The sequence below is a fragment of the Prionailurus bengalensis genome, chromosome A1 (assembly GCF_016509475.1).
Source record: "Prionailurus bengalensis isolate Pbe53 chromosome A1, Fcat_Pben_1.1_paternal_pri, whole genome shotgun sequence".
Taxonomy (NCBI): domain Eukaryota; kingdom Metazoa; phylum Chordata; class Mammalia; order Carnivora; family Felidae; genus Prionailurus; species Prionailurus bengalensis.
In genome coordinates this window covers 10,416,101-10,440,713 of record NC_057343.1, presented here as the reverse complement: position 1 = coordinate 10,440,713, position 24,613 = coordinate 10,416,101, and the positions used below count along the sequence as shown (strand labels likewise).

Sequence of the window (24,613 nt, the reverse complement as noted above, 5' to 3'; positions counted from 1 at the left end):
CCAGGGGTGGTACTGGTTCAACTCACGTTGCTATTTATACTGCTGCTGTGGCAGGGGGGTACAAGTCACTTCCTGACATCTGGCTCTAAGGCCATGGTGAAAGAATGGCGGGCAAAGATGGCATGGGCTAAAAAGATGCCAGAGTGGAATGTGGGAGTGCTAACAACATTGACTCCATCTGTGGGACGCCATCTTGCACAGGTGGCACCACTTTGGATAACTGGCGGCTATCGGGTGCACAGACGGCGCCACTTAAGATAACTACCCATGACCTCCCCACCACGCCCCTCACTCCATAAGAGCTGGGGGAAGGTCCAGATAAAGGCTGGGAATAGGGGTGGAGATTAGGAGCATATTACCGCCTGGATCTTCCATCCGTTGGCCCACCCGACTGCCTGCCGGTAAGTTACCCTGAAGAAAACAGTGCGAACAGTATAGAACAGCTTTGCTTCATGTTTCAGTATTAATGTACCTTCCTGGTTTGGAGGATACATTATAAACCTCCGCCCCTTTCTAACACTTAGTACTTTTTAAATTTTAATGGCCCCCAAACAGAATTTTCGAGATACAAATGAGGTCCATGTCAGGCGCGTGGCTGGCAGGTAGGCAAACGGATTTTGTTAGACGTTCCAGGAAACCTTTCAATTACTGTGCACAACCGCGCATCTGTTTCCCCGAGTAAGGCCACATAAGTTGTCTTTTTACGTCTACTTATGTATATACATTCTGGCACCTATATTTCTTTGTCCTATGTCAACAAGATAGCTTTAAAAGGGCAGTGAGAATATCCAGGAGCTGGTCAGAGAAATGCCTGTAGCTAGAGCTGCCATGAGGGTGAAGAAAAAGATTTCATAGGAAAATAAAATCTAGAAGTAACCTTTCAAAGGTGAGACAAAGGCTAATATTAAGAAGGGCTAGTTTTCCCATGTTTTAAGAACTTGTACCGCTTACAAACGCCTTGTAAAGTCCTTCCACTATTTGTTCTAACCTAGAGCTTGCTGGGTCACACACCACCAAATCCTAGGTTCTCTCGCTCCCCCCAAAAAAGATGTTCCGTGATCAGTTTTGGATTAAAATTTTTTAATTAGCTAAGTAAATTCCAATGTTTCTCAAGCCTGATGAGCATCACGTATCTCCAAGAGGGAGATAGGATATCAAGGACTTCTCTACGTTATTAATCATAAATTCTTACAAAGAAGTATTAACATCTAGAACACTAATGTTCTAGGATTTCACTTTTCTTCTTTTGGGGGACAGGTGGGGTCTTAAGAAACCCAAGTGGAGATGTGCAAAGTGGAAAGAAGGACATCGCTTCAATCCACACTCGTGCATCTTACACAAATACCCCAGCCAATAAACCTAAAGCTGACAGCGAAGAAAACCAATTCAATGTATGAAAAAAATTGCCTTAAAATGTGGTGCTAAGAGTTGACCAGTTTGCTGATCATGTTTATATGCGTCTGCAGGTCAAGGCCTCTGACAATACTGACGGTTTCTGAGTGGCCAGAAAATGTTATCCTTAAAACTATCCTGTTTTGGGCACACAAGATAAACATTCTGGGCACCCAGTTTGGAATCCATCCTTAGGAAATTAGCGAATAACTCTGTGGAGAAAGGTAAGTAAATATGCAGATACCTAGTCAGACGCCATTTGGTTATAGAGAATTTATTCTTATAGCTCTTTAAGGAAACTGTGGCCTTTGGCTGGTAAAAGTTTGTGTTTAAAAAAAAAACAAAACACCAACAAAAAACAAACAAAACTTCAAAGACCTCTAGGGCAAATTTATATCTACTTCTTGACCTAAGAAGAAACGTATTTCTCTTTCTCCTGCATATTATAAAAATACCGATTCAGTCCACAACTTGTAATTTCTTTGGTTAAAATAACTGGGATTTAACATCTCATCTGGGTTTCTTATTACCTCAACCCTTTCCCTACTCACAATATCATTTTAAAGCTGAGGAATCATAAACGGAGTCTGACAACCCTCATATACTTTATTTTGCTAAAAACTGTAAATGTGGATCAAACAGACAGATATCTAATTCTATCCAAATGGATTGGCTATTAATCCAGGAAAGGAACTTTATTCACAATCTGTTACCATTTCAGGCAATTCTGAGGCACAGAAATGAAGAAAAATAGTACAGCAACACTTTAGATTACATGCTATCAAATTTATATGAACACAGTGCTGCATATAGACTTGAACAGCATAATACTGATTCTGCATATACGGGACACACAATACTACCAAAGTTTCAGGCGTACAACTTAGTGATTTGACAAGTTTATACATCATATTATGCTCACCCCAAGTATAGCTACCATCTGTCCCATTACATTGCTGTTAACATTTACTGTATTCCTCATGCTCTGTTTTTCATTCCCATGACTGACTCATTCCATAACTGGAGGTCTGTATCTCCCCTAGCCTTCACACATTTTGCCCAGCACCCCACTCCCCTCCTCTCTGGCAACCATCAGTTCTCTGTATCTATAGTTCTGATTCTACTTTTTATTTTTTTTGCATTATGCTTATTAGTGGAATCATAAGTCAGCCTGAGAAAGACAAATACTTTATTTCACTTAATACCCTCTAGGTCCACCCATGTTGTCCAAATTGCAAGATAGACCTTTGAGTAATATTCCACTATAGATACATACACCACATGTTTATCCATTTACCTATCGATGGACACTTGGGTTGCTTCCATGTCTGGGCTTTTGTAAATAATACTGTAATAAACATAGGGGTGCATATATCTTTTCAAACTAGTGTTTTCCTTTTCCCCGCATAAATACCCAATAATAGAATTATCAGATCATATGGTATTACTATTTTTAACTTTGTGAGGAACCTCCATACTGTTTTCCACAGTGGCTGCACCAGTTGGCATTTGCACCAGCAGGGCAAAAGGGTTCCTTTTTCTCTACATCTTTGTCAACACTTGTTTCTTGTTTGATTTTAGCCATTCTGACAGTTGTGCAATGATATCTCATTGTGGTTTTTATTTGAAGTGCCTTCAAAATTATTGATATTGAGCATCTTTTCATGTGTCTGTTGGCCACCTGTAGGTCGTCTTTGGAGAAATATCTATTCAGGTCCTCTGCCCATTTTTTATTTTTTTTTAATTTTTTAATGTTTTTATTTATATTTGAGAGAGAGAGAGAGAGAGAGCAAGTAAGGGAGGGACAGAGATAGCTGGAGACAGAATCCGAAGCAGGCTCCAGGCTCCGAGCTGTCAGCACAGAGCCCAACACAGGGCTAGGACACACAAGCTGTGAGATCATGACCTGAGCTGAAGTCGGATGCCTAACCAACTGAGCCACTCAGGCACTCCTCCTCTGCCCATTTTTTAACTGGATTTTTTTTGGGGGGGTGTTGAGTTGTAGGAATTCTTTATATATTTTGGATATTAACCCCTTATTCAATATCATTTCCAAATATCTTCTCCTCCCATTAAGTAGGTTGTCTTTTTTTCACCTCTTTGGTTAAGTTTATTCGTAGGTGTTTTATTTTTTTGGTACAATTGTAAACGCTATGTTCTTAATTTCTGTGACTTTGTTGTTAGTGTATAGAAACACTACCTATTTCTGGGCATAAATTTTGAATCTTGCAACTTTAGTGAATTCATTTATTACCTCTAGTAGTTTTTTGGTGGAATCTTTAAGATTTTCAAGTATAGTATCATGTCATCTACAAATAGCGACAGTTAAACTTCTTCTTTACCAATATGAATGCCTCTTATTTCTTGTTAGACTACCACGGCTAGGACTTCTAGTACTATGTTGAATATAGTGGTGAGAGAAGACCTCATTTTTTTTGAGTAGACTCCACGCCCAGTGTGGAACCCAATGCAGAGTTTGAACTCATGACCTGAGATCAAGAGTCAAATGCTTAGCTGACTGAGCCACCCAGACACCCCATCTTTTTTCCAATCATAGGGGAAAAGTTCTGTTTTTCATCACTGAGGATGATCTTGGCTATCAGTTTTTCACATACGGACTTTATTATGTTTGATTTAGTGGGAACACACCACTTTTGTTGAGAGTTTTCATCCTAAATGGATGTTGAATCTTGTCAAGTGCTTTTCACACATCTATTGAGATGATCATATGATTTTTATCCTTCATTTTGTTAGCTGTTATCCGATTTTTTGGAAGCCAGATAATATTCCACTCTAACCTATTATGGCTTTTATTTTTTAACATTTTATTTGGAAAAACTTCAAGATTACAGAAGAGTTCCAAGAGTAGTACAGTGGAAAGAACTCTTTTATATATCCTTTACCTAAATTAGCCAGTTGTTAGCTTTACCCCATTTGCTTTATCGTTCTCTCTCGATCTTTCTCTTTTTGTAGACAGATATTCATCTGTGTGTATATACATGCAGGCATGTGTGTATACATGTGCATTATGTGTACATGTGTGTGTACATAGATTTTCTCTTTTCTAAAGTATTTGGGAGTAAACCTCATATTATGTCCCTTTCCCCCTCAGAACATGAAATACATCATTGTGTATTTCCTTAAAATGGGAAAAATTAAGAGTTTAAAAACTTTAACATTCATCCAATAAATTTCTTAAAAAGTTAAAACATATAGCTACTATATGTCCCAGGCATTCCACTCATAGGTATTTAGCGAAGATAAATAGGTATCTATACAAAGATATGTACACAAAGGTTCACAGCTGCCTTAATTAGAATTCCAAACCTGAAAACAAATGCTTTCATCTAAGCTACCACCCATATTCCAAGGTTATCACTCGACCCGATGTTCATTGTGGCTCATTTTCCCTCCAGTACAGGATGAGCCCCAGGATCCCTTATTGCATTTATCATATCCCTTTATTCCCCCTTCATCTATAATAGTTATTCAGCTTCTCTTTGTCTTTCATGACACTGGTATTTTTAATAATAAATGCACCTCCCCTGTTTTTAACAGAATGATCCTCATATTGGGTTTGTCTGGTGTTCCCTCATGACAAAGTCTAGCATATATGTTCCCAGTCACAGTATTATGTATGTGTGACACTGTGTCTGGTCCTTCTGTTCTTCACTGGTGATATTCCAGTCAAGTTGTTATCTCACTTCTCCACTGGATACTTTTTCCATTGCTATTTTTTTAACCCCAGTATAATTAATGTACAGTGTCCTATTAGTTTTAGGCATACGATATAGTGATGCAACAATCCTATACATTACTCGGTGCTTATCATCTGTTTCATCCATTCCCCCTCCCAATCCCACCAGTTTAGTTCTGCCCAAACCACCAGTTTATATTCTAGATTTAAGAGTCTGGGGGTTTTGTCTATTTTTCTTTGTTCATTCTGTTTCTTAAATTCCACACAGGAGTGAAAGTATATGGTATCTGTCATTCTCTGATTTATTTCACTTAGCATTTTACCCTTTAGATCCATGCATGTTATTGCACATGGCAAGATTTCATTCTTTTTTATGGTTAATATTCCTCTGTGTGTGTGTGTGTGTGTGTGTGTGTGTGTACACACTACCTCTTTATCCATTCATTTATCAGTGGACACAATGGATACTGAGGTTGCTTTCATATTTGGGCTCTTGTAAATACTTTCAAGAAACACAGGAGTGCACATATGTATTTGAAACAATGTTTTCATATTCTTTGGGTAAAAAACCCAGTAGTGGAATTACTCAATCATATAGCAATTCTATTTTTAATTTTTTAAGGAACCTCCACTGTGTTATCCACAAAAGCTGCACCAGTTTGCACTCCCACCAACAGTGTATGATTGTTCCTTTTTTTCTAAATCATCACCAATACTTGTTGCTTCTTGTATGTTGGATTCTAGCCATTCTGACACATATAAGGTAATAACTCACTGTGGTTTTGATTTGCATGTCTGATTAGTGACATTGAACACCTTTTCAACGTGTCTGCTGGCCATCTGTCTTCTTTGGAGAAATGTCTGTTCATGTCTTCTGCCCAGTTATTAACTGGATTATTTGTGGTTTTGGTTTTAAGTTGTAAAACTTCTCTATATATTTTGGATACTACGCCTTTTTAGATACGTCATTTGCACATACCTTCCCCATTCAGTAGGTTGTCTTTTCATTCTGTTGATTGTTCCTTTGCTAGGCAGAAGCTTTTAATTTTGATATAAAGTCGCCAAGAGTTTATTTTTGCTTTCGTCTCCCTTGCCTCAGGAGACCTATCTAGAAAAATGTTGCAATAGCCAATGTCATAAAAGTTACTACCTATGCTCTCTTCTAGGATTTTTATGGTTTCAGGTCTTACATTTAGGCCTTTAATTTAGAGTTTATTTTTGTGTATGGTGTAAGACAGTGGTTCAGCTTATTTTTGCATTATTTCATTATTAGCATTATTTTAGCTGTCCAGTTTTCCTAGCATCGTTTTTTGAAGAGACTTTTTCCCATTGCATATTCTTGCCTTTGTTGTAGATTAATGGACCGTATAATTGTGGGTTTCTTTCTGGGCTCTCTTGTCTATTGATCTTTGCGTCTATTTTTGTGCCAGTACCTTACAGGTTTTAATTGTTATGGCTTTGCAGTATATCTTAATCTGGGATTGTGATATCTCTAGTTTCCTCTTAGGATTGCTTTGGCTATTAGGGGTATTTTGTGGTTCCATACAAATTTTAGGATTATTTGTTCTAGTTCTGTGAAAACTGCTGTTGGTAGTTTGATAGGGATTGCACTGAATCTATAAATTGTTTTGAGTAGTATGGACCTTTAAATAATATTTGTTCCCCCAATCCCTGAGCATGTAATATCTTTCTATGTGTTTGTGTCCTCAATTTCTTTCATCAGTGGTTTATGGTTTTCAGAGTTCAGGTCTTTCACCTCTTTGGTTAAGTTCATTCCAAGGTGTTTGTTTTTTTCTTTTCTTTTCTTTTTTTTTTTTGGTGCAATTATAAACGGCATTAATTTCTACTTCATCATTAATGTCTAGAAATACAACTGATTTCTGTACATTGATTTTTGCAACCTGTGACCTCACTGAATTCATTTATCAGTTCTAGTAGTTTTTTCTTGGGAGTCTTAGGGTTTTCTATACAGGGTATTATGTCCTCTACATATAGTAGAAGTCCTGCTTCTTCCTCACCAATATGAATGCCTTTTATTTCTTGTCTGATTTCTGTGGTTAGAACTTCCAGTACTATGTTAAATAAAAGTGGCAAGAGTGGACATCCTTGTCTTATTTCTGATCCTATAGGAAAAGCTGTTTTGCATCATTGAGTATGATGTTGTGGATTTTTCATATATGGCCTTTATTATGCTGAGGTATGGTCCCTCTAAACCTATGTTGTTGAGGGTTTTTATCGTGAGTGGATGTTGTACTTTGTCAAATGGTTTTTCTGCATCTATTGAAATGATCATATGGTTTTTATCCTTTCCCTTAATGTGATATATCCTACTGATTTGCAAATACAAACCACTCTTGCATCCTGGGAATAAATCCCACTTGATAGTGGTGAATGATTTTAATGTATTGTTGGATTCAGTCTGCTGATCTTTTATTGACGATTTTTGCATCTATGTTCATCAGGATATTGGCTTGTAGTTCTCCTTTTTTCTAGCATGTTTATCTGTTTTGGTATCAGGGTAATGCTGGCCTCATAGAATGAATTTGGAAGCTTTTCTTCCTCTTCTATTTTTGGAATAGTTTGAGAAGAATAGGTGTTAACTTTTCTTTAAATGTTTGGTAGAATTCAACATTTGGGTCTGGAGTTTTGTTTGTTGGGATTCAATTTCCTTGCTGGTAATCACTTTGTTCAAATTTTCAATTTCTTTCCAATTCAGTTCTGGGAGGTTGTATGTTTCTAGGAATTTATTTCTTCTAAGTTGTTCAGCATGGCATATGGTTTTTCATAATAGTCTCTTATAATACTTTGTATTTCTATAGTCTGTCATTTCTCCTCTTTCATTTTTGATTTTGAGTCTGATTTTTTGTTTGTTTCCATGTGTCTGGCTAAAGGTTTATCAATTTTATTCTTTTCAAAGAACCATCTCCTGGGTTTCATTGATAATCTGCTCTATGTTTTTAGTTTGTATTTTGTTAATTTCTGATCTAATTTTTATTATTTCCTTCTACCAATTTGGGGTTTAATTTTGCTTTTTCTTGCCCCTTTAGCTATAAGGTTAGATTGTTTGAGCTTCTTCTTCTTGAGTTAGGCCAATATAGCTATAAATTTCCCTCTTAGAACAGCTTTTGTATGCATCCCAAAGATTTTGGACCACCATTTTCTTTTCTTTTTTTTTTTAAATGTTTGTTTATTTTTGAGACAGACAGAAAGAGAGACAGAGCACGAGCGGGGGAGGGACAGAGAAAAAGAGAGAGAGAGAATCCGATCTCAGCTGTCAACACAGAGCCTGACACAGGGCTTGAACTCATGGACTGTGAGATCATGACCTGAGCCAAAGTCAGATGCTTAACCAACCAAGCCACCCAGGTACCCCAACCATTTTCATTTTCAATGGTCTCCATGTATATTTTTACTTTTTTGTTGTTTTTAACCTGTTTATTGTTTAGTAGCATGTTATTTGACCTCCATGTATTTGTGTTCTTTCCAGATTTTGTTTTCTTGTGGTTGATTTCTAGTTTCATAGTGTTATGGTTGGAAAAGATGAATATGATTAGAATCTTTGCGAACTTGTTGAGGCTTATTTTCTGGCCTAACACGTGAGCTATCCTGGAGAATGTTCCATCTGCACTTGGAGAATGCATATTCCACTGGTTTAGGATAGTATGTTGTAAATATATCAGATCCATCTGGTCCATGTGTCATTCAAAGCCACTGATTACTTACTGACTTTCTGTTGGGATGGTCTACCCACCGATGTAAGTGGGGTGTTTAAGTCCTTATTATCATTGTATTGCTATCAATTACTTCCTTTGTTACTAGGTGTTTTATATATTTGAGTGCTCCCATGTTAGATGCATAACTATTGACAACTGTTACATCTTCTTGTTGGATTGTTCCCTTTATGATCATGTAGTATCCTTCTTGGTCTCTTGTTACAGTCCTTGTTTCAAAGTCTTTTTTTCTGACGTAAATATTGCTACCATGGCTTTCTTTTCACTTCCATTTTCATGATAAATCCTTTTCCAGCCCTTCCCTATGAATCTGCATGTATCTTTAGGTCTGAAATGAGTCTCCTGTAGGCAGCAGATCGATGGGTGTTGTTTTTTTATCCATTCTGTCACCCTGTGTCTTTTGATCGGAGCATTTAGTCCATTTACATTCAAAGTAATTATTGATATATACTTCCTGCCATTTTGTTTTATAGTTGTTTTTGTAGTTCTTCTCTGTTCCTTTCTTTTCTTGTACTCTTCTATCATTTTGCTAGCTTTCTTTAGTGATACACCTGGATTTCTTTTATTTTTTGCATATCCATTACTAATTTATTTGATTAGGTTTATGTATAACATTTTATGCATATAACAGTCTATATTGAGGGTCACTTAAGTTTGAACACGTTCTAGAAGCACTAAATCTTTACTCCCCCCCCCCCAATTTCAGGCCCATAGTATAATAATACTTAATATCCATTTTTGTTGTTGTTAATCTCTTGACTTTTTCTTTTTAATATACACACTTGATTTTACTACTTTTGTGTTTCCTACTTTTCTTACTCCTGCTTATGGTCTTTGCTTCCTACTCAGAATCCCCTTTAACATTTCTTATAGGGCTGGTTTAATGGTGATGAATTCATTTAACTTTTGTCTGGGAAACTCTTTATCTGTCCTTCTATTCTGAAAGACAGCCATGCTGGATAGAGTATTCTTGGCTGAAGGTTTGTTGTTGTTGTTTTCTTGTAACACTTTGCAGGCCAGAAGGGAGCGGCATGAAATAGTCACTCTTTTCTCTTGCTCTTAAAATTCTCTTTTTTGCCATTTTAGTTTCTATGTATCTTGGTGTGGACCTCTTTGGGCTGACTTTGGGGGGGCTCTCTGTACCTCTGGATTTGTTTCCTAGATTACGGAAGTTTTCGGCTATTCTTTCTTCAAATAAATTTTCTGCCCTCTTTACTCTCTTCTCCCTCTGGGATCCCTATAATGTGAATATTACACTTGATGGTGTCACTGAGCTACCTTCATTTATTTTATTATTTTTTCCTCTCTCCTGTTCAACTTGTTGGTTTCCGTTACTCTGTCCTCCAGGTTGCTGATCCATTCTTCTGCTTCCTCTAGTCTACTATTCCATTTAGTGTATTGTCACTTTGTTATTGAATTCTTCATCTCTGGTTCTTTGTTTTCTTTCTGTGGAGGGTCTTGGTGGGCTCCTCCATTCTTTCCTCTAGTCCGGTGGATATATTTATGGCCATTACTTTAAATTCTCTAGGCATATTACTTATCTCCATTTTATTTAGCTCTCTTGCTAGGATTTTGTTCTTTGATTTGGGAGATATTCCTGTGTCATTTTGTCTAAGTCCCTGTGTCTATCTCTGTGTACTAGGAAATACAGTTATATCTCCTGATCTTGAAAGTAGTTGCCTTATGAAGACTAGGTCCTGTGGCACCCTGTAGTGCAGTGCCCCTATTCAGCAGAACCTTGAACTTCAGGGCTGCCTCTTCTGTGTGTTGTATGCACCGTATTGTTGTGGCTGAGCTGCTTTTGCCTTCAGCCCAGTTGTCTGTTTGTTGTGGGCAGGGTTTGGTCCCTCGGTTGTTAATGGGCTAGTCTGGGGCTGCCTCAGGCATGACTTGGGTCAGACCAGGGATTTGCCAGAGATGCAGCATCACTGAGCTACAGGGCACTCTCCCTGTATCGTCCCCTGGGAAGCTGTTGGTGGGTGGGGCCCACAGTCAGACCATTTGTCTGTCCCCAGGCCACTGCTGGGACCACAGTAGAACCGGTGTGTTTTTATCTGACCCTCTCCCAGGGGCAGGAGTCACCTTGGAGTGGTGCCGGCCCCCACTGGGGCTGCTCGCACACTTCCAGGCTTGTGGCACCACTCTGGATGGGCTTGCCGTGGGCTGGGTGGAGGGGTGCGTCTACACTGCTAGCAAGGTCTACTCCAGTTTGCTATGGGAGGAGACCTGGTGCTGTTTTGGAGAACTCCTGCCAAGGCCTGGTTGGAGGGACAGTCTGCAGAAAAGCACAGGGCTGGCAGATGGTTAGCAAACTACACAGTGTTAGCACTGTGCTGGTTTCTGCACATGTCCATGGGTCTAGGCTGGTGGGGTGGGGGTGGGGGGCGGGGAGGGATAGGGTGGCTGCCAACTCTTTTGTTCTTAGAGGAGTCTCCTAAAGATCCCTGGCCCTCCAGCACACATCCTGAGATTAATAAATCTCTCTCTCCCAGGTGTTTTTCACACTGCTGCTTCTATGCTATATCTCAGTGGGGCTGCTATGCTGTCTCTTAAGGGTGGGGACTCGGTTTCCTATGAATAGCCCTCCAGCTCTCCCAGGGCTGAGCCTCTGAAATTTAAAGGTCCAGGTGTTAAGCCCCATTGACTGTAAAGACAGGCCATGTTGATCCCTTCTAGTCTTCAAAGCTAAGTGTTCTGGGGATTCATCTTCTCAGTGCAGGTAGTTTCATACTGGGGTGCCCAGGGTGGGGTCTGTTCCTCTCCCTCCTCCATGCTTGTAGTGGCCCTCCCATGGACAGCCCCATTGGTCAGCTTGGGTCCTGACTGCATCTCTGCCCTTCCTACCATTTTTGTTGTGGCCTCTTCATGTTTAGCTGTGAAGATTCTGTTCTGTCAGCCGTTGGGTCCTTTTCTGGGTTATTTACATTGACGTGGGTGGTATCTAGGTGTATCCACGTGACAAGGTGAGCTGAGGGTCCTATGTCATCCGCACATCTTACGCTTTTCCATTGCTATTTCCGAGAGTCTCCGGGCAGACGCTTTAACACCAGCAAATACCCTGTCCTCATTAAAACGTACCCGTAGTTCAGCGTCAATTAATGATTGTTACTTTAATCTTTACTATGATGGTTACAAAGTGATGGCTTTTCCCACCCCATCACGACCTCCACATTTACCAGTCACAACTCTTCATTATCCTGCAAGCAACAGCCCACCTGCTAGGGATGGAATTGTGCCCACACCAAATTTGTATGTTGAAGCCAGAGCCCCCAGTGTGGTTACATTTGGAAATGGGGCCTCTAAGGAGGTAAAGTGAAATAAGGTCCTAAGGGTAGGGCTCTGATCCAATAGAATTAATGTCCTTGTAAGAAAGAGACGCTGGAGAGCTCTCTCTCCGTGGAGCACAAAGAAGAGGTCATGTGAGGACACAGAGACCCAAGAGAAGAGCCCTCAGACACCTACCTTGCCAGTATCTTGATCTTGGACCCTCCCCGCATCCACAACTGTGAGAAATAGATTTCTATTGTTTTAAGCTACCCAGCCTATGGTATTCTGTTATGGTGCCCACTCTAAGATACCACCTTTCTCCCCCATTTATTTTTACCTATTTACCTATTTTCTATTTCTTATAAGCATGAACTCGTGGATTCCTAATTTTAATGGTTCATAATTTTTTATTGTCCTTAATTTATGATGCTTATCAAAAATTTGGCCAGTGGGAAACCACTCTAGCCTGCTTCTTTGTCCTCCTAAAACGCACTTTTCTTTTTATACCAGAAAGTAAGGGCGGGGGGTGAAGAATGTTCGAAATGTTCTTGCCTCAACATTAGAATCCACACTTTCTCTGGGAAGGCCTGGTTCCTTTTAGTGGGGCAGCCGGCACCACAGCGCTCCCTAGTTGGTCAGTGCTACTGGGATATCTGCTTCTAGTCTTCTTTTCTAGAAAGAACTAGGAAGCTCACATGTACACATTCACATACTTTAGAAATCATGGGTCTGACAAAACTTATGAGTTGTGAGAAATGTCTCCACTTCCAATCTCCTCTCATAGACCTCCTGACCTGCCTGATTCCATATCCATATTTTCTTTCTTGCACAATTTCCTTCTTGCACAACCCTAGGTTCCAACGCCATTTGCTCAATCCTCCAGTGTACCTAAAATAACTGCAGAATTGCTTTACCACACCACCACAAAAATCAGACTAACTGCAAATTCAGGATTTGTCTGCCATTCCTCACCTCTTCCCACACGTGAGTAAGGTACACTTATAAATATGGTCTTCCACTGTTACTTGCATCAGTTGTAGTTTTCCTTCAGTGGGATTATGTTTTCATTCGAAACACAGTCGGGTCCATTTGTTTCAGCTTGCTCTCCGTCCTTACTGACTTTAATCCTGTCCTTACTGATTTATTTTCAAATTAGTAAAATATGAGCATGCTTTCCCAGTCAACTAAATTAAAAGATAAATTCAGGAGGGTCATACCCTCCCCTACTCCATCTATCCTCTTCTTCCACCCAGTCCTTTTAGAAACCAACCTCATGGTTCAACCATCCCTCATTTTATTTATGGAAAGATAAGGAGCCACAGGCATGTTTATTTCCCCTTTGTTCCTAAATATATTCTTGTGCACTTTGATTTCCAGGCGATAGATACCATTAAATGAGAAAAGCATTCAATACAATTTTTTCAAAGAAACAAAATTCTCATTCATTAATTTGGTCTTTTTCTCTACCTCATCATTTCCACATGTATCTTTCTTATTTCCCTCCATATGCTTTTTTGGGTTGGCTTTTTTATTCTTTTCTAGTTTTTTTTGAGTTGGAAATTGAATTTTTTAAATTCTCATTGCCTTGGCAATTCTTTATCCATCCCTTTTAGACTTTTGAAGGACTGTTTTATGTATGTCTTTTCTATAAAAGTATAGAGTTGGGGTTTGTTTTATGAACCAATCTGAAAGTTCTTAGGCGAGTTAAACCCATTCACATTTAGTGACACAACTCATAATATTTGGTCTCAACAGTGAAATTACTTTGGGTTTGAATTATACATATACTATTTACTGTGTTTCTTTACTTTTTGCTTTAAAAAATATTCTTGGTGTTGGAAGTTTTCCCCTCATTATCTTGTGTTTAACTTTTTATGCCTATTGTGTTTTTCCTATTTAATAGTATTAAGATCTGTCAGTTTTACACGGTATCCTTTGAATCCCATCTACTAGCTATACAATAAGCCATGATCTTATCCTACTTTCCTTTTTCTTTCCATTTTTTTAAAGTTACATACTTTCTACTTTGTCAAAACATAGTATATTTATATACCATTCCCCTACCTATATACCTATTCCCCAACCCTGTTTTAACTTTACAGGTAAATATATGAAATATTCACCATCAGTCCTCTTGCCCAAATTTCATCTCTCTTGTCTGCATGAAGTTCTTTCTCTAATACATTCCCCACGAAGGATGCATGTGCACACTACTCATTTAGTTGGTGGACATTAAGAAATTTCCTACTGATACTGAAGAGCATCTTAGCTGCATATAAAATTTATGATTCACCATTTTTTGAGTTTAACATGTTCCTCTACTGTTTCTGATGCCAGTTTTACTTTCTTGCTCTTTCATCATTTTGTCACAAGACTCAGAGGACGTTATCAAAATCCACTGGATTTGTCCAGCTATGGGAAGAGGTTGATGATCCCAGGTCAATTTTCCGTGGCACCTACCAGGTAGGCCCTTTTAATATATACATTAAGGTCCTCTTTTATTTCTGGTAACTTAAGTGTTATTTCTATGTTTTATTTTCGTCAATCAGGAACTCCAATTATACAGGTGTTGGACCTCAGTAAGTGTTCATTTTAACCCCTTTTTTTCTCACCCTTTTAACTAACAGACCCCATTTTCATTTTCTAGAATGCTTTCCTAGTTTTTATCCATGTCTCTTGTTAAATTCTCATTTGAATTTGTTTACTTCTGGAAGTTTTGGTCATAACTTCAGAGATGAATTTGCCTTTTTCTTTCTTTCCTGAGTCTAAAATTCTAGTTTTGCTTTTTCCCTTTCTTGTCCTTTTTTTTTTTTTTTTTAGTTTTTTTTCAGTTTTTGAATTTTTGACCTCTCAGTCTTGTAATTATTCAGCTTCATGACTTAGGAGAAGCCAGAAGAGTTCATGCAACTGAGGATGATTTGAGAGTCTCACAAGGAAAAGGTGACAAGCTCAAACTAAAACACGTTTAAGACCTCACTAGGCAATTAGATATTATTGCTGGTAAAGATGAACAAAAAAACTCTAAATGAACATGTGGCAAAACATGACTGTACTGAGGACCGATGACACAAGTGAAGTAGAGATTTAACAAATGCTACACACGATGTTACTGAAAGAGTCCATTCTTGGAGGTGATTGTGCTCCATTTGGACACTCACAGTAGTGTCTGGGGTTCACTGATCTGGAATCAGTGTCTGGATCAGTTGGTTTATAGTTTTCATCAAATTTGAAAATCTTTCTTTAAATATTTGTCAGATGCCCCTTCTGGGGACTCCAAATTGCATACATACAAAGCCACCTGAAATTGTTCCACACCGCAGTGATGTTCTGTTCACTGGTTTTGAATTACTTATCTTTGTGTTTCCTGTGGACAGTTACCATCGCAATATTTACAAGTTCACTGATACGTTCTTCTCCAAGTTCTAATGTGCTATTAATCTTATCCAATGGATTTTTCACCTCAGACAAAGTAGTTTTCATCTCTAGAAGTTCAGTTTGGTTATACCTTCCATGTCCCTTTTTGAATAAATGTAAGAGTTACTAAGCTGCAACTAACAGAACTTGTAGTTATAAATAACTAGTTAACGCTGTCATTTCTGGGGTAATTTCAATCAACTGATTTTTCTCATCATGGGTATGTTTTCCTGCTGCTTTCCATGTCTGGGAACTTTTGATTGAATGTCAAGCATTGCGATTCCTTGTTGGGTGATGGATATTTTGGTACTTCTCTAAATCTTGAGCTTTGTTCTTGGATGCAGACTAGTTACCTGGAAACAGTTTGGTCTTTTAAGATCTCTTAGGCAGGACTGAAGCAGTACTTAGCTATTTCCCACTATTAAAGCAAGATACTTCTATATCTAGCTACTCTACCCAACACCCTGAGTCCAGGGTCTCCCAGTCTGGCTGGTAGAAATAGGTACCCTACTCAGCCCTGTGTGAGTGTTGGGCACCATCCCCTCTCATCATCTTGGCTGGTTCTCTCCCCAGCATCCAATAGTTTCCTCACATGTATGCACTGATCAATACTCAACTGAATATTTGAGGGGAGCCCCCACAGATCTCCAGTGTTCTTTCTGTGCAGCTCTCCCTCTCCAGTGCCCTGTCCTGCAAGCTAATGGGTCTCGGTCACCCCAGGCTCTCAGCATCATCTCTTCAACTCAAGGAGTTGGCCACGTTCCAACGGGGTTCCCTTCCCTCAGCAGCTATTTACATTCTCTTAAGGCAGTTAGCTGGGGCTGTCATAGAACTTACTTCATACATCTCATATGTCTCATGGGTTACTGTCCTTTGTTGCCTAATGTCCAGGGTCTTAAAAACCCTTGTTTCATATATTTTGTCCTTTTTGGGGCATTGTTTCAAACGTGAGGGTAAATCTAGTCCCTGTTATTCCATCTTGGCCAGAAGCAGAAGTACCCATCCTAGCTTCTGAATATGAATATATGTAGAATATAAAGCCACCCTAGGCTGATGAGGGCTCCTTACCTTATTAACGTGTCATCATCCACAATGACTAACCATGCTATTTTGTCATGGCTGTGATTCAAAAATCTTTCCAAAATGGCAAATGTCTTTCCACAATGACCTAGGAAAGGCAAAGAGAGAACTTACAATGTAATATTTTCTTTAAAATACATATAGAACTCATTTTAAACATGTTTATAGTTTCAAGGTTTTAAAAGCTTAACTGCTGACATACACAGGAATAATTAGAAACTTAAAAAATTAGCTTTCTGTAATTTGCATAGGCCTTGTGAACCAATGTGGGAGCTTTAGAGATCATGAAGTCTAAGCCATGTACTTCACACATGGGAAATCAGGGGACCCAGAGACGGGAATAACACAAGGTCACTGAGCTGATTGGAGGCGGGGCCAGTTATTTCCACTCCAGACAAAGTTGTAAGCCTCGTGGAAAGTATAAGGCTTGGCACCTTTCCTTAGATGTCCTTATTCTGAAGGAACTTTTAGAACTCCAAGGGTTGCAACTAAAGGGAAACAATGGTACAAAAGCAGGATATTACACCTTCAATCATTGACTTTATAAATATTTGCCATATGCTAGATACTGTGGCAGGTTCGGCCCTAAAAGTACAGTGTGGACTAAGTTACAGTTCTTCAGATGCCAACAGACAAACGTCACTGCTTTAATGGAAAATGCTGGGGCCCAAGCTAAGAATAAAATGCTTGGGAAGAGAACTCAAATCAGTAAACAGCCATCTACCCCGGATTGCAACAAAATATCTGGTGACACAAGAGAGAACAAGCTAATGTTAACTAATAGTAAACCACTCAATGTGACCTTTGTTTTCATTTTTCTTAGTCGCTTAAGGTATTTTTAACCATTATTTGAAGGCCATCTCTAATTCCTTTTGGAGCAAGGCAAAATAGGAATAGCAATAATAATGTCAGACTAAACACAAAAGAAGAAATCGAATAAGAAATACACGAGTAAGTGAATATTAAAGGCAACCTAGGGGCGCCTGGGTGGCGCAGTCGGTTAAGCGTCCGACTTCAGCCAGGTCACGATCTCGCGGTCCGTGAGTTCGAGCCCCGCGTTGGGCTCTGGGCTGATGGCTCAGAGCCCGGAGCCTGTTTCCGTTTCTGTGTCTCCCTCTCTCTCTGCCCCTCCCCCGTTCATGCTCTGTCTCTCTCTGTCCCAAAAATAAATAAAAACGTTGAAAAAAAAAAAAAAGTTTAAAGGCAACCTAAATTGCAATCTAACCAAAAAAACCTCAGTCTAAAATCATTTTTCCGAAACAAAGCAACAGACAGACTCAGTAATATATGTAACCTTGTCAGAAGAATTGATAACTACAGGAATGGCTTATCTGATTCTACTTTGTGCATTATCAATCAAGGCATTATGAGAGACAGGACCATGAAATAATCCAGATAAATTACTCTTTAGAACAAGAAAATCAACTTACTACTTCTTTTTCTACTCCTAAAAGGGTATGGGGAACCAGAAACTGAAGAAAAGAGTGTGACAGGAACACTAGATAAGAAGTGAGATGAACAAAGAGCGTCTGCAGGTAAAGTGGCCAGCTTTCTACTTGCATTTTTTTGAAATAAACAATGTTTTTAATTTGAAGCCAGAATCTGAAGAGCAAAACCGGTGCACTACCAATCATCACTAATTAAAATATTAACAAAATACATGAATATCACAGAGCTTACACCACACATAACCAGTGCAAAACGTGGGTGAACACTACACGACAATTACACACAAAATGTGAGCTAGACCATAAGCTTCATGAGGACAGAAACCATCGGCTTCGTTCCTATTTTCCCAGCTTCTGGGGCTGGCAAATAGCAGGCATAGAACAATCCTGGCGGGTTAAGCTGCTAAAATCCAATGCAGAGAACCTTTGTGTGGAAAGATGATAAATTAACTGGGGACACTCCATTATGGTCACAATGAATTATGAAGGTATAAAAAAAAAATCTGTTAAGTAATCCTAATTGTCACATGCTCTGTCCTATTGATATGGCCCAACAACTTCCAACCTTTCTTAGTGCTTATAAAGCAGCTCTTAATCTGAGAGAATTGGTCCATATCCCTGGGCAAAGACGTTGGGAGGGAAGGAAGTGAAACTTACGTAAGGCAAAAATCACAGTAATTCTAAGACATTTCATTTTCATCCTGATTTACTCTCTTTCCAGAATGGACATTCTGAATAAGAGTAGTGAGAATTAAGGACTCACCTCTATCTGTATTAGGAATCCCCAGATCTACCGTAGGAATAGAACTTTCTGCGTGATCACTGTAGTATTCAATGAGACTTGCCTGTCCTGCCCAGGTCTGCTTTACAATGGGGACTGAAATGAAAGGAGTGACAGTCACTGGCACAGTTACATAAGGAAGCTTAGAATCTCAGAAGGGCAGCATTACCACCTATAAAGGAAGAGAACCATTATTTGTTGTTCTTCAGGTATTCTAACGTGCTTGCTTTTCCCACCCTGAGAAATATCAGGTTGTTTGTCAAGGGCAGCAGGTGGATAGAACCCTCTTCTTGAGACATTTTTAGTGTACCTTAGAGCCCAATACTTCTCACTCCTGGTGACTCCACATTTCTCACGTCCATGTAATGATACATTTTCTAGTCTGATAATACTGTTGTGTTTAATTTTCCTCTTTTCCCCATAGGCTATTTCATTTACTATTCACAACTGGATTTTTAAAATGCTTCTCAGATGGGTGAGGAATAAAATTACCTCTACGGGATGGGAATATTCTTTGTTTCTGGCTGAGATGCAAAGCTCTCTCCCTTACAATGAGGGTAGGAGGCTTCTCAAACTACACCCTAAGAGAACCACGCAATCCTATGGAGGGCACGACCCTACCACTGAGAGTCACTGCACTGAATAGCCAACAGGCTTGTGTTGCACTTTTGAAAAGCGCGGAAGAAGTTAATATTGAGAACCACTACTGTATTTTTGACCTCTATCATTAACAGATAAATTTCTAATAAAATTTAAAAAAGAACACAGAAAACTTTCCAGGCTGTCTGTAATTCAGAGCTAACTTTAATCATCTCCTGTCTCCACCCTTGATGGAATTCTGCCTGATTATGTGACATTAATTCACTTGGCCCAATATAGAAGTAATTATTTTCTTAGATACTTGTTTTTTAGTTACTGGCTGTGCATCTTTAAATTTTGAGAAGAGGTTTCTGTTTTTTAATAGAAAAAAAAATCATCATATCTAGATTTTAAACCCTGGTAATTTATTAAGACTCTCCACCGCACAGAATTTAAATCTTCAGGTCAGTATTTTGAGACTTTTATCAGATCATTTCTCTTTTTCCTTTTTCCCAGCCCAAATAAAAATGTATGCAAAAACTCCCAACGCACTGCCAAATCTAAGTGTCTGGCTGTGCGTGTCAACAAACTCAAAGTCAGACAGCCGTTGTATATAAAATACCAAAGCACGCCATTTTATTCATTATTCGCCAGCTTTTAAGAAAGACCTATGAGTTCTGGACATTTGTTATAATCTCTAAATTACCTATTGCAACCCACTAAATAACTTTTAGATCTTAAAATGTAATTCTTCTGCAATCAGAAAGGCAGAGATTTGCTCCTGTCAAAATAGACAACGATGCATAAATAATAGATAACATAATAATAGAGAAGATGCATAATAATAGATGCGGCTGCTTGGGTGGAGGGGGGCGGGTAGAAAAAAATCCTCTTCTGTTCTACTTTCAAGTTCCAGCACAATAAGAATCTTCACCTTGGCACTGCAGTGGCAGTTTGCTTTGCATGTCACAAGCAGAGGACTTACCCCGGGAAAAGGGCTCCCTGCAGCTTGCAGCCGCTAAACGTTCATGCTTGGGTAAAATGTCCTCCCTTGCATGACTCTGGAAGAAGCTGTGAGGAGAGGTCAAGAATGTTCCTCAGTCCCCAGCACTCAGTGCTGCAAGCTGTGCAAAGTCTGCGTTCACGGTCCTCAGCCTTTAGCCCTCAGCTCCTGTCTGCTCGAGTAGCTTTATTAAACAGCACAGGTCTTTCTTCTTGGCTGATTTAAATGCTATTCAAATCAAGAGCGAGTCCTTTGCTGCACCTAACTACCTGCTTTCAGGTTTTGTTAGAAACTGCTGAAACAGAAATTTCACTGAAGGTAAGAATTACCTCACTCTCCAACACCTAGCACCGTGGCCGGGATGTAGCAGGTGCTCGATAAATAGTTGAATGAGGACTGAATTTTGTAGAAGTTCCAACAAAAGGCTTAGGGCCATTTGCGGAACTAGTGTTAAAGGAAGGCTGCACTCAAAAAGGCAAGCCATCATTTGGCACAAGACTGTTGCCACCATTTTAACATAGTAAGGTGTTACGGTTCTGTTATCCCTAAAGCATTCAACAATTGTTATCGCCTGTCCCCTGATCATTATAACTCCTGAGGCATTTGTCGTATCTGGCAGCTGTAAAGAATTTAACACTAAGGCTAAGTGTCCTGCAACCGCAGGTAAAGCCTTTATTTTCAACTGGGGCTGATTCCAAATTACCTAAAACTTCTAAAATACTGCTCTATTCTAAAATATTGGGCATTGTTTGAATTCTAAGTTGAATTCGTTCTATTTATAAGATATTCTATTTTGAGGTGCTATATCCCTAAAGATATTGAACTTAGAGAAAATAGTTGAATATAGTCACGTGATCCATCATCTCGTTTTCGATACAGAGAAGCCTGCTTTCTACCACCTAATGAAACACTAGTGAATGCCTCTTTCAAGAAGGTTTGCCACAAGATAACTTAAAATTGGAGCAAAGTAAAACTTTACTATTAAAAAAAACCCCACTGCACAGATGGCATAAATCTTCCACATGGCTTTACAGACTCGAAGCAGGAGGAGATGTGTCTCGCTACGAGGCACAGAACACACATTTTTACCCCCGGTGAATTTACTTGCAAAACTCCGATTCCAAGTGAAAAATGAACGAGACCCTGAAACCCCGTGCGAAAACTACCACACAATCAAACGCGAAGGACTCCTGATTTTAGGAAATCTGCTAGTTTCAACGGACAAAATGGACCTTTCTTCTCTGTATGCACGTCCATGACAAGACCCTGACTGCTCCTCTCTCCTCAGGGGAGGGCTAGAGACACACACCCCAAGGGTGTGTTATCATTCGTGCTTTGAAAGATGAGATATACGCAGAACTGAAAAGCAAGCCTCGCGGCTGCTCTCAAACAACAACATCTAAAACAGCCCGGAACCTCACTATCTGTTCAACAGCCAGGGGGAGGGCCGCACCTGACTCCCGTCCTCTCCTTAATAATTAATCGAATCACACCATTCGGCGCGGCGTAGCCTTCTGTCTGGCTGCATTTTAATTCAAGCCTCGTGTTTTAAACGAGCAGAGCCTACCGCAGTACCCGGAAGCCTCTCTACTCGAAACGGCCAGCTACCATACGCTCCTTTCGATAAGTTTGTTCAGACTCGCCTCTTCTAGACAAGACGACTGCAGTAAAGATAATAGGGTGGGTGGCTGTTTTGTGTTTTCCGGTCTGAAAGGAAAAAAGTTTATTTTGAGGTGCTCACGAAGCTGTGAAAAGGAACTAAAGGCTGAGCAAACAGCAATTTTACCTCTTTAATCAGAGGAGGCTGCAGGAGGAGAGCATCTCACGACCCGCCACCTGATGAACAAACCAGTGGCTGCCACGAGACACTCAAGACACGCAGAGGAACGGCAGGGCCAAACGGTGCAAAGAAAGTTCTTTGCGTTTTCTGACAGCTCACGTCACCCAGTGGAAACACACATAACCCAAGAGGAAGTGAACAAGCAGAATATTAAAACTCCAGAGACCTTTTCCTTGCTTAAACATAATTTTACAGGCTATGCCTAATTTGCTTTATATAATACTTTTAAAGTTTCTTTCAAACCCCACTAACTGCGTGCGTCTCAAGAGTGTGTTGCTATTTCGATGGTGTCAATATGTATTTCTTTCTTAAGCCAAAAGATAGGATATATTTTTTGCTGTGTCCTAAGAATGCTTTATTTCATTTAAATCAAAATCCAGGCACAAAGCAGTTACATAAACGTTGGTTTCACTGTTAGGCCAAAAAGGTACAAGATGTAAAATAATTTCTTTTTAATTTTGGGACTTGCCTTTATTTCCACTCTCCATTGAGAATATAAAAAATGAGTTCAGTGTATATTTCCCTTGCCTTGACTGGAGCCTTGAAGAGAAAGTTCCATCCCTCATCCTGGATGTGGCCAACATTATAAGGAGATGGGGTGGGGGGCATCGCTAGGGTCTGCTGCATCCAGGGGCAGGGCACCCACGTCACTAACAGTATAGCCGACTCTCGGTTTTCCAAAGATAAATATACAGTCTTATCTGTGTTTTTCTTCCCCTTGTCGTTTTGCCTTTGTAACTTCACTGTTCCTACCACAAAGTGCACAGGGAAAGAAAAAAGAAAAAAACCCACCCCAGTCTATATATTCTGCTTTACTGTAGACTCTCATCCCTGTCCAAGCAGCTTGGTTTATCTTTTAGATCATCTGTGGATTTCAGTTCCTGGCTATCCCCATTGCTACTGAAAATAAAAAGCCTACTTTCCCACCTTCTGGCCAAGTCAAAAATGACCTTGAGCCTAGCAGAATGTCAAAATGAGTATCAAATACTATTTATCAAGTGTTAAGACTGTAATACATCCAAGGAGATTACACTATAGCTGTGCTGTGGCAGAAAGAATTTGGGATTTGGAGCCAGAAAACCCGAGTCCCAGCTCTCCTACTCAATAGTCTACGAGAACGTGGGCCAGTTGCGTCTTGTCCCACACTCTGATTTCTCTACGGTATCAAAGGGATACCAACGTTAATTACCACATCATGTGGAATTGTCAATATGAACGCAGACGATAGAATGTACGTAAAAAACACATCAGAAAATGCAGAAGAGGTCAGCAGAAGCAGTTACTATGGTGTTCTCAATGTAACTAATACGATTACCGCATAATTCTCTGGACCCACTGGTGGCTAGACTAGCGGCCCAAAAGGAGGAAAGGAGCCCCGTGGCCTAGCAGGCTCACTTCCATCAAGCAATATGGACATCAAAGTCCCTAGAATCCTGCTGCCTTAGACCACCTTTTCAAACAAACATCCAAGTTTAAAGATGGCTTGCCACGGAAAGCCAACTGTGAAAGCCTCATGCTACCTTTTAAGTCTCAGGCTGCAGTGTCCGCGGATCCAAATTCATAGCAGCCAATCAACGCACCCAGCTTTAGGAGGTTTGGTTTCAACGCTCCTAACAGGCTTTGAAGACTTGTCACTTTTAAAGACCTTTGACTTAAAATTCAAACATAAAAGCGTTTGACGGAGATCTGAAAAGATGACCTCAAGCTTATGCCAACAAGAAGGCAATAAACTAGATCATTCAAAACTATTAAGTTAGCAAACTTTTTTTTTTCATTTCTGTAGAATATGAAAACTACAACAGGGATGGTCCCTAATTTTACTGCTTTACTGTCCGTTGAAAAATGTCTCAAGAGAGACTATGCCACCGTCCTTAACGTCAATATTATGAAAGCAGTCACTACTCCCAAGTGCAGCTTCAAGATCAAATAATATCAATTTGAACATTTCTGCTGGCTTAAAAAAAATAAATAAAGCAGTCACCTCATTCATTTCCTTTGATAATTTTTTGTAAGATATGTCAAAAATTGTCCCCAAAAGCCCTTCCTGATTTTCAAAAAGGAAAAAGGGTATTAAATCTAGGTTAAATTTGTGAATCATGAAAATGTTGACACTATGTTGATTTTTAATAGCCTTTAGGACTCCTTGCATAATGAGTGCATATATTAGGCCGATTTAATAGGACCTGGCACTTTATGTGGCTATTTTAGGTAAACATGAATGTTTATAGTTATGTACTTTTAAGAAACTGTTCATCATAACGAGATTTTAATTAATGTCAATATCTTAAACAATACTTGACTTCCAAATAATAATATTCTTTTATTTGGGAAATGTTCCCCTTTAAAACATAATTTGTAAGAATCATATTATCAAATAAATT

The 24,613-nt window shown here is 39.4% G+C and overlaps 1 protein-coding gene across 3 annotated transcripts in view; it reads right to left on the bottom strand.

The window, feature by feature from the left end:
• The window catches only part of B3GLCT (beta 3-glucosyltransferase), a 120,152-nt gene that overhangs the window by 25,701 nt on the left and 69,838 nt on the right, over positions 1-24,613 (bottom strand). For all 3 annotated transcript variants that reach the window (XM_043576345.1, XM_043576363.1, XM_043576352.1), the window contains 2 exons: positions 18,793-18,906; positions 16,570-16,669 (listed from right to left, as the gene is read on the bottom strand). In XM_043576345.1, the coding sequence (XP_043432280.1) occupies positions 16,570-16,669; positions 18,793-18,906 (214 nt within the window). The remainder of the gene's footprint in view (positions 1-16,569; positions 16,670-18,792; positions 18,907-24,613) is intronic.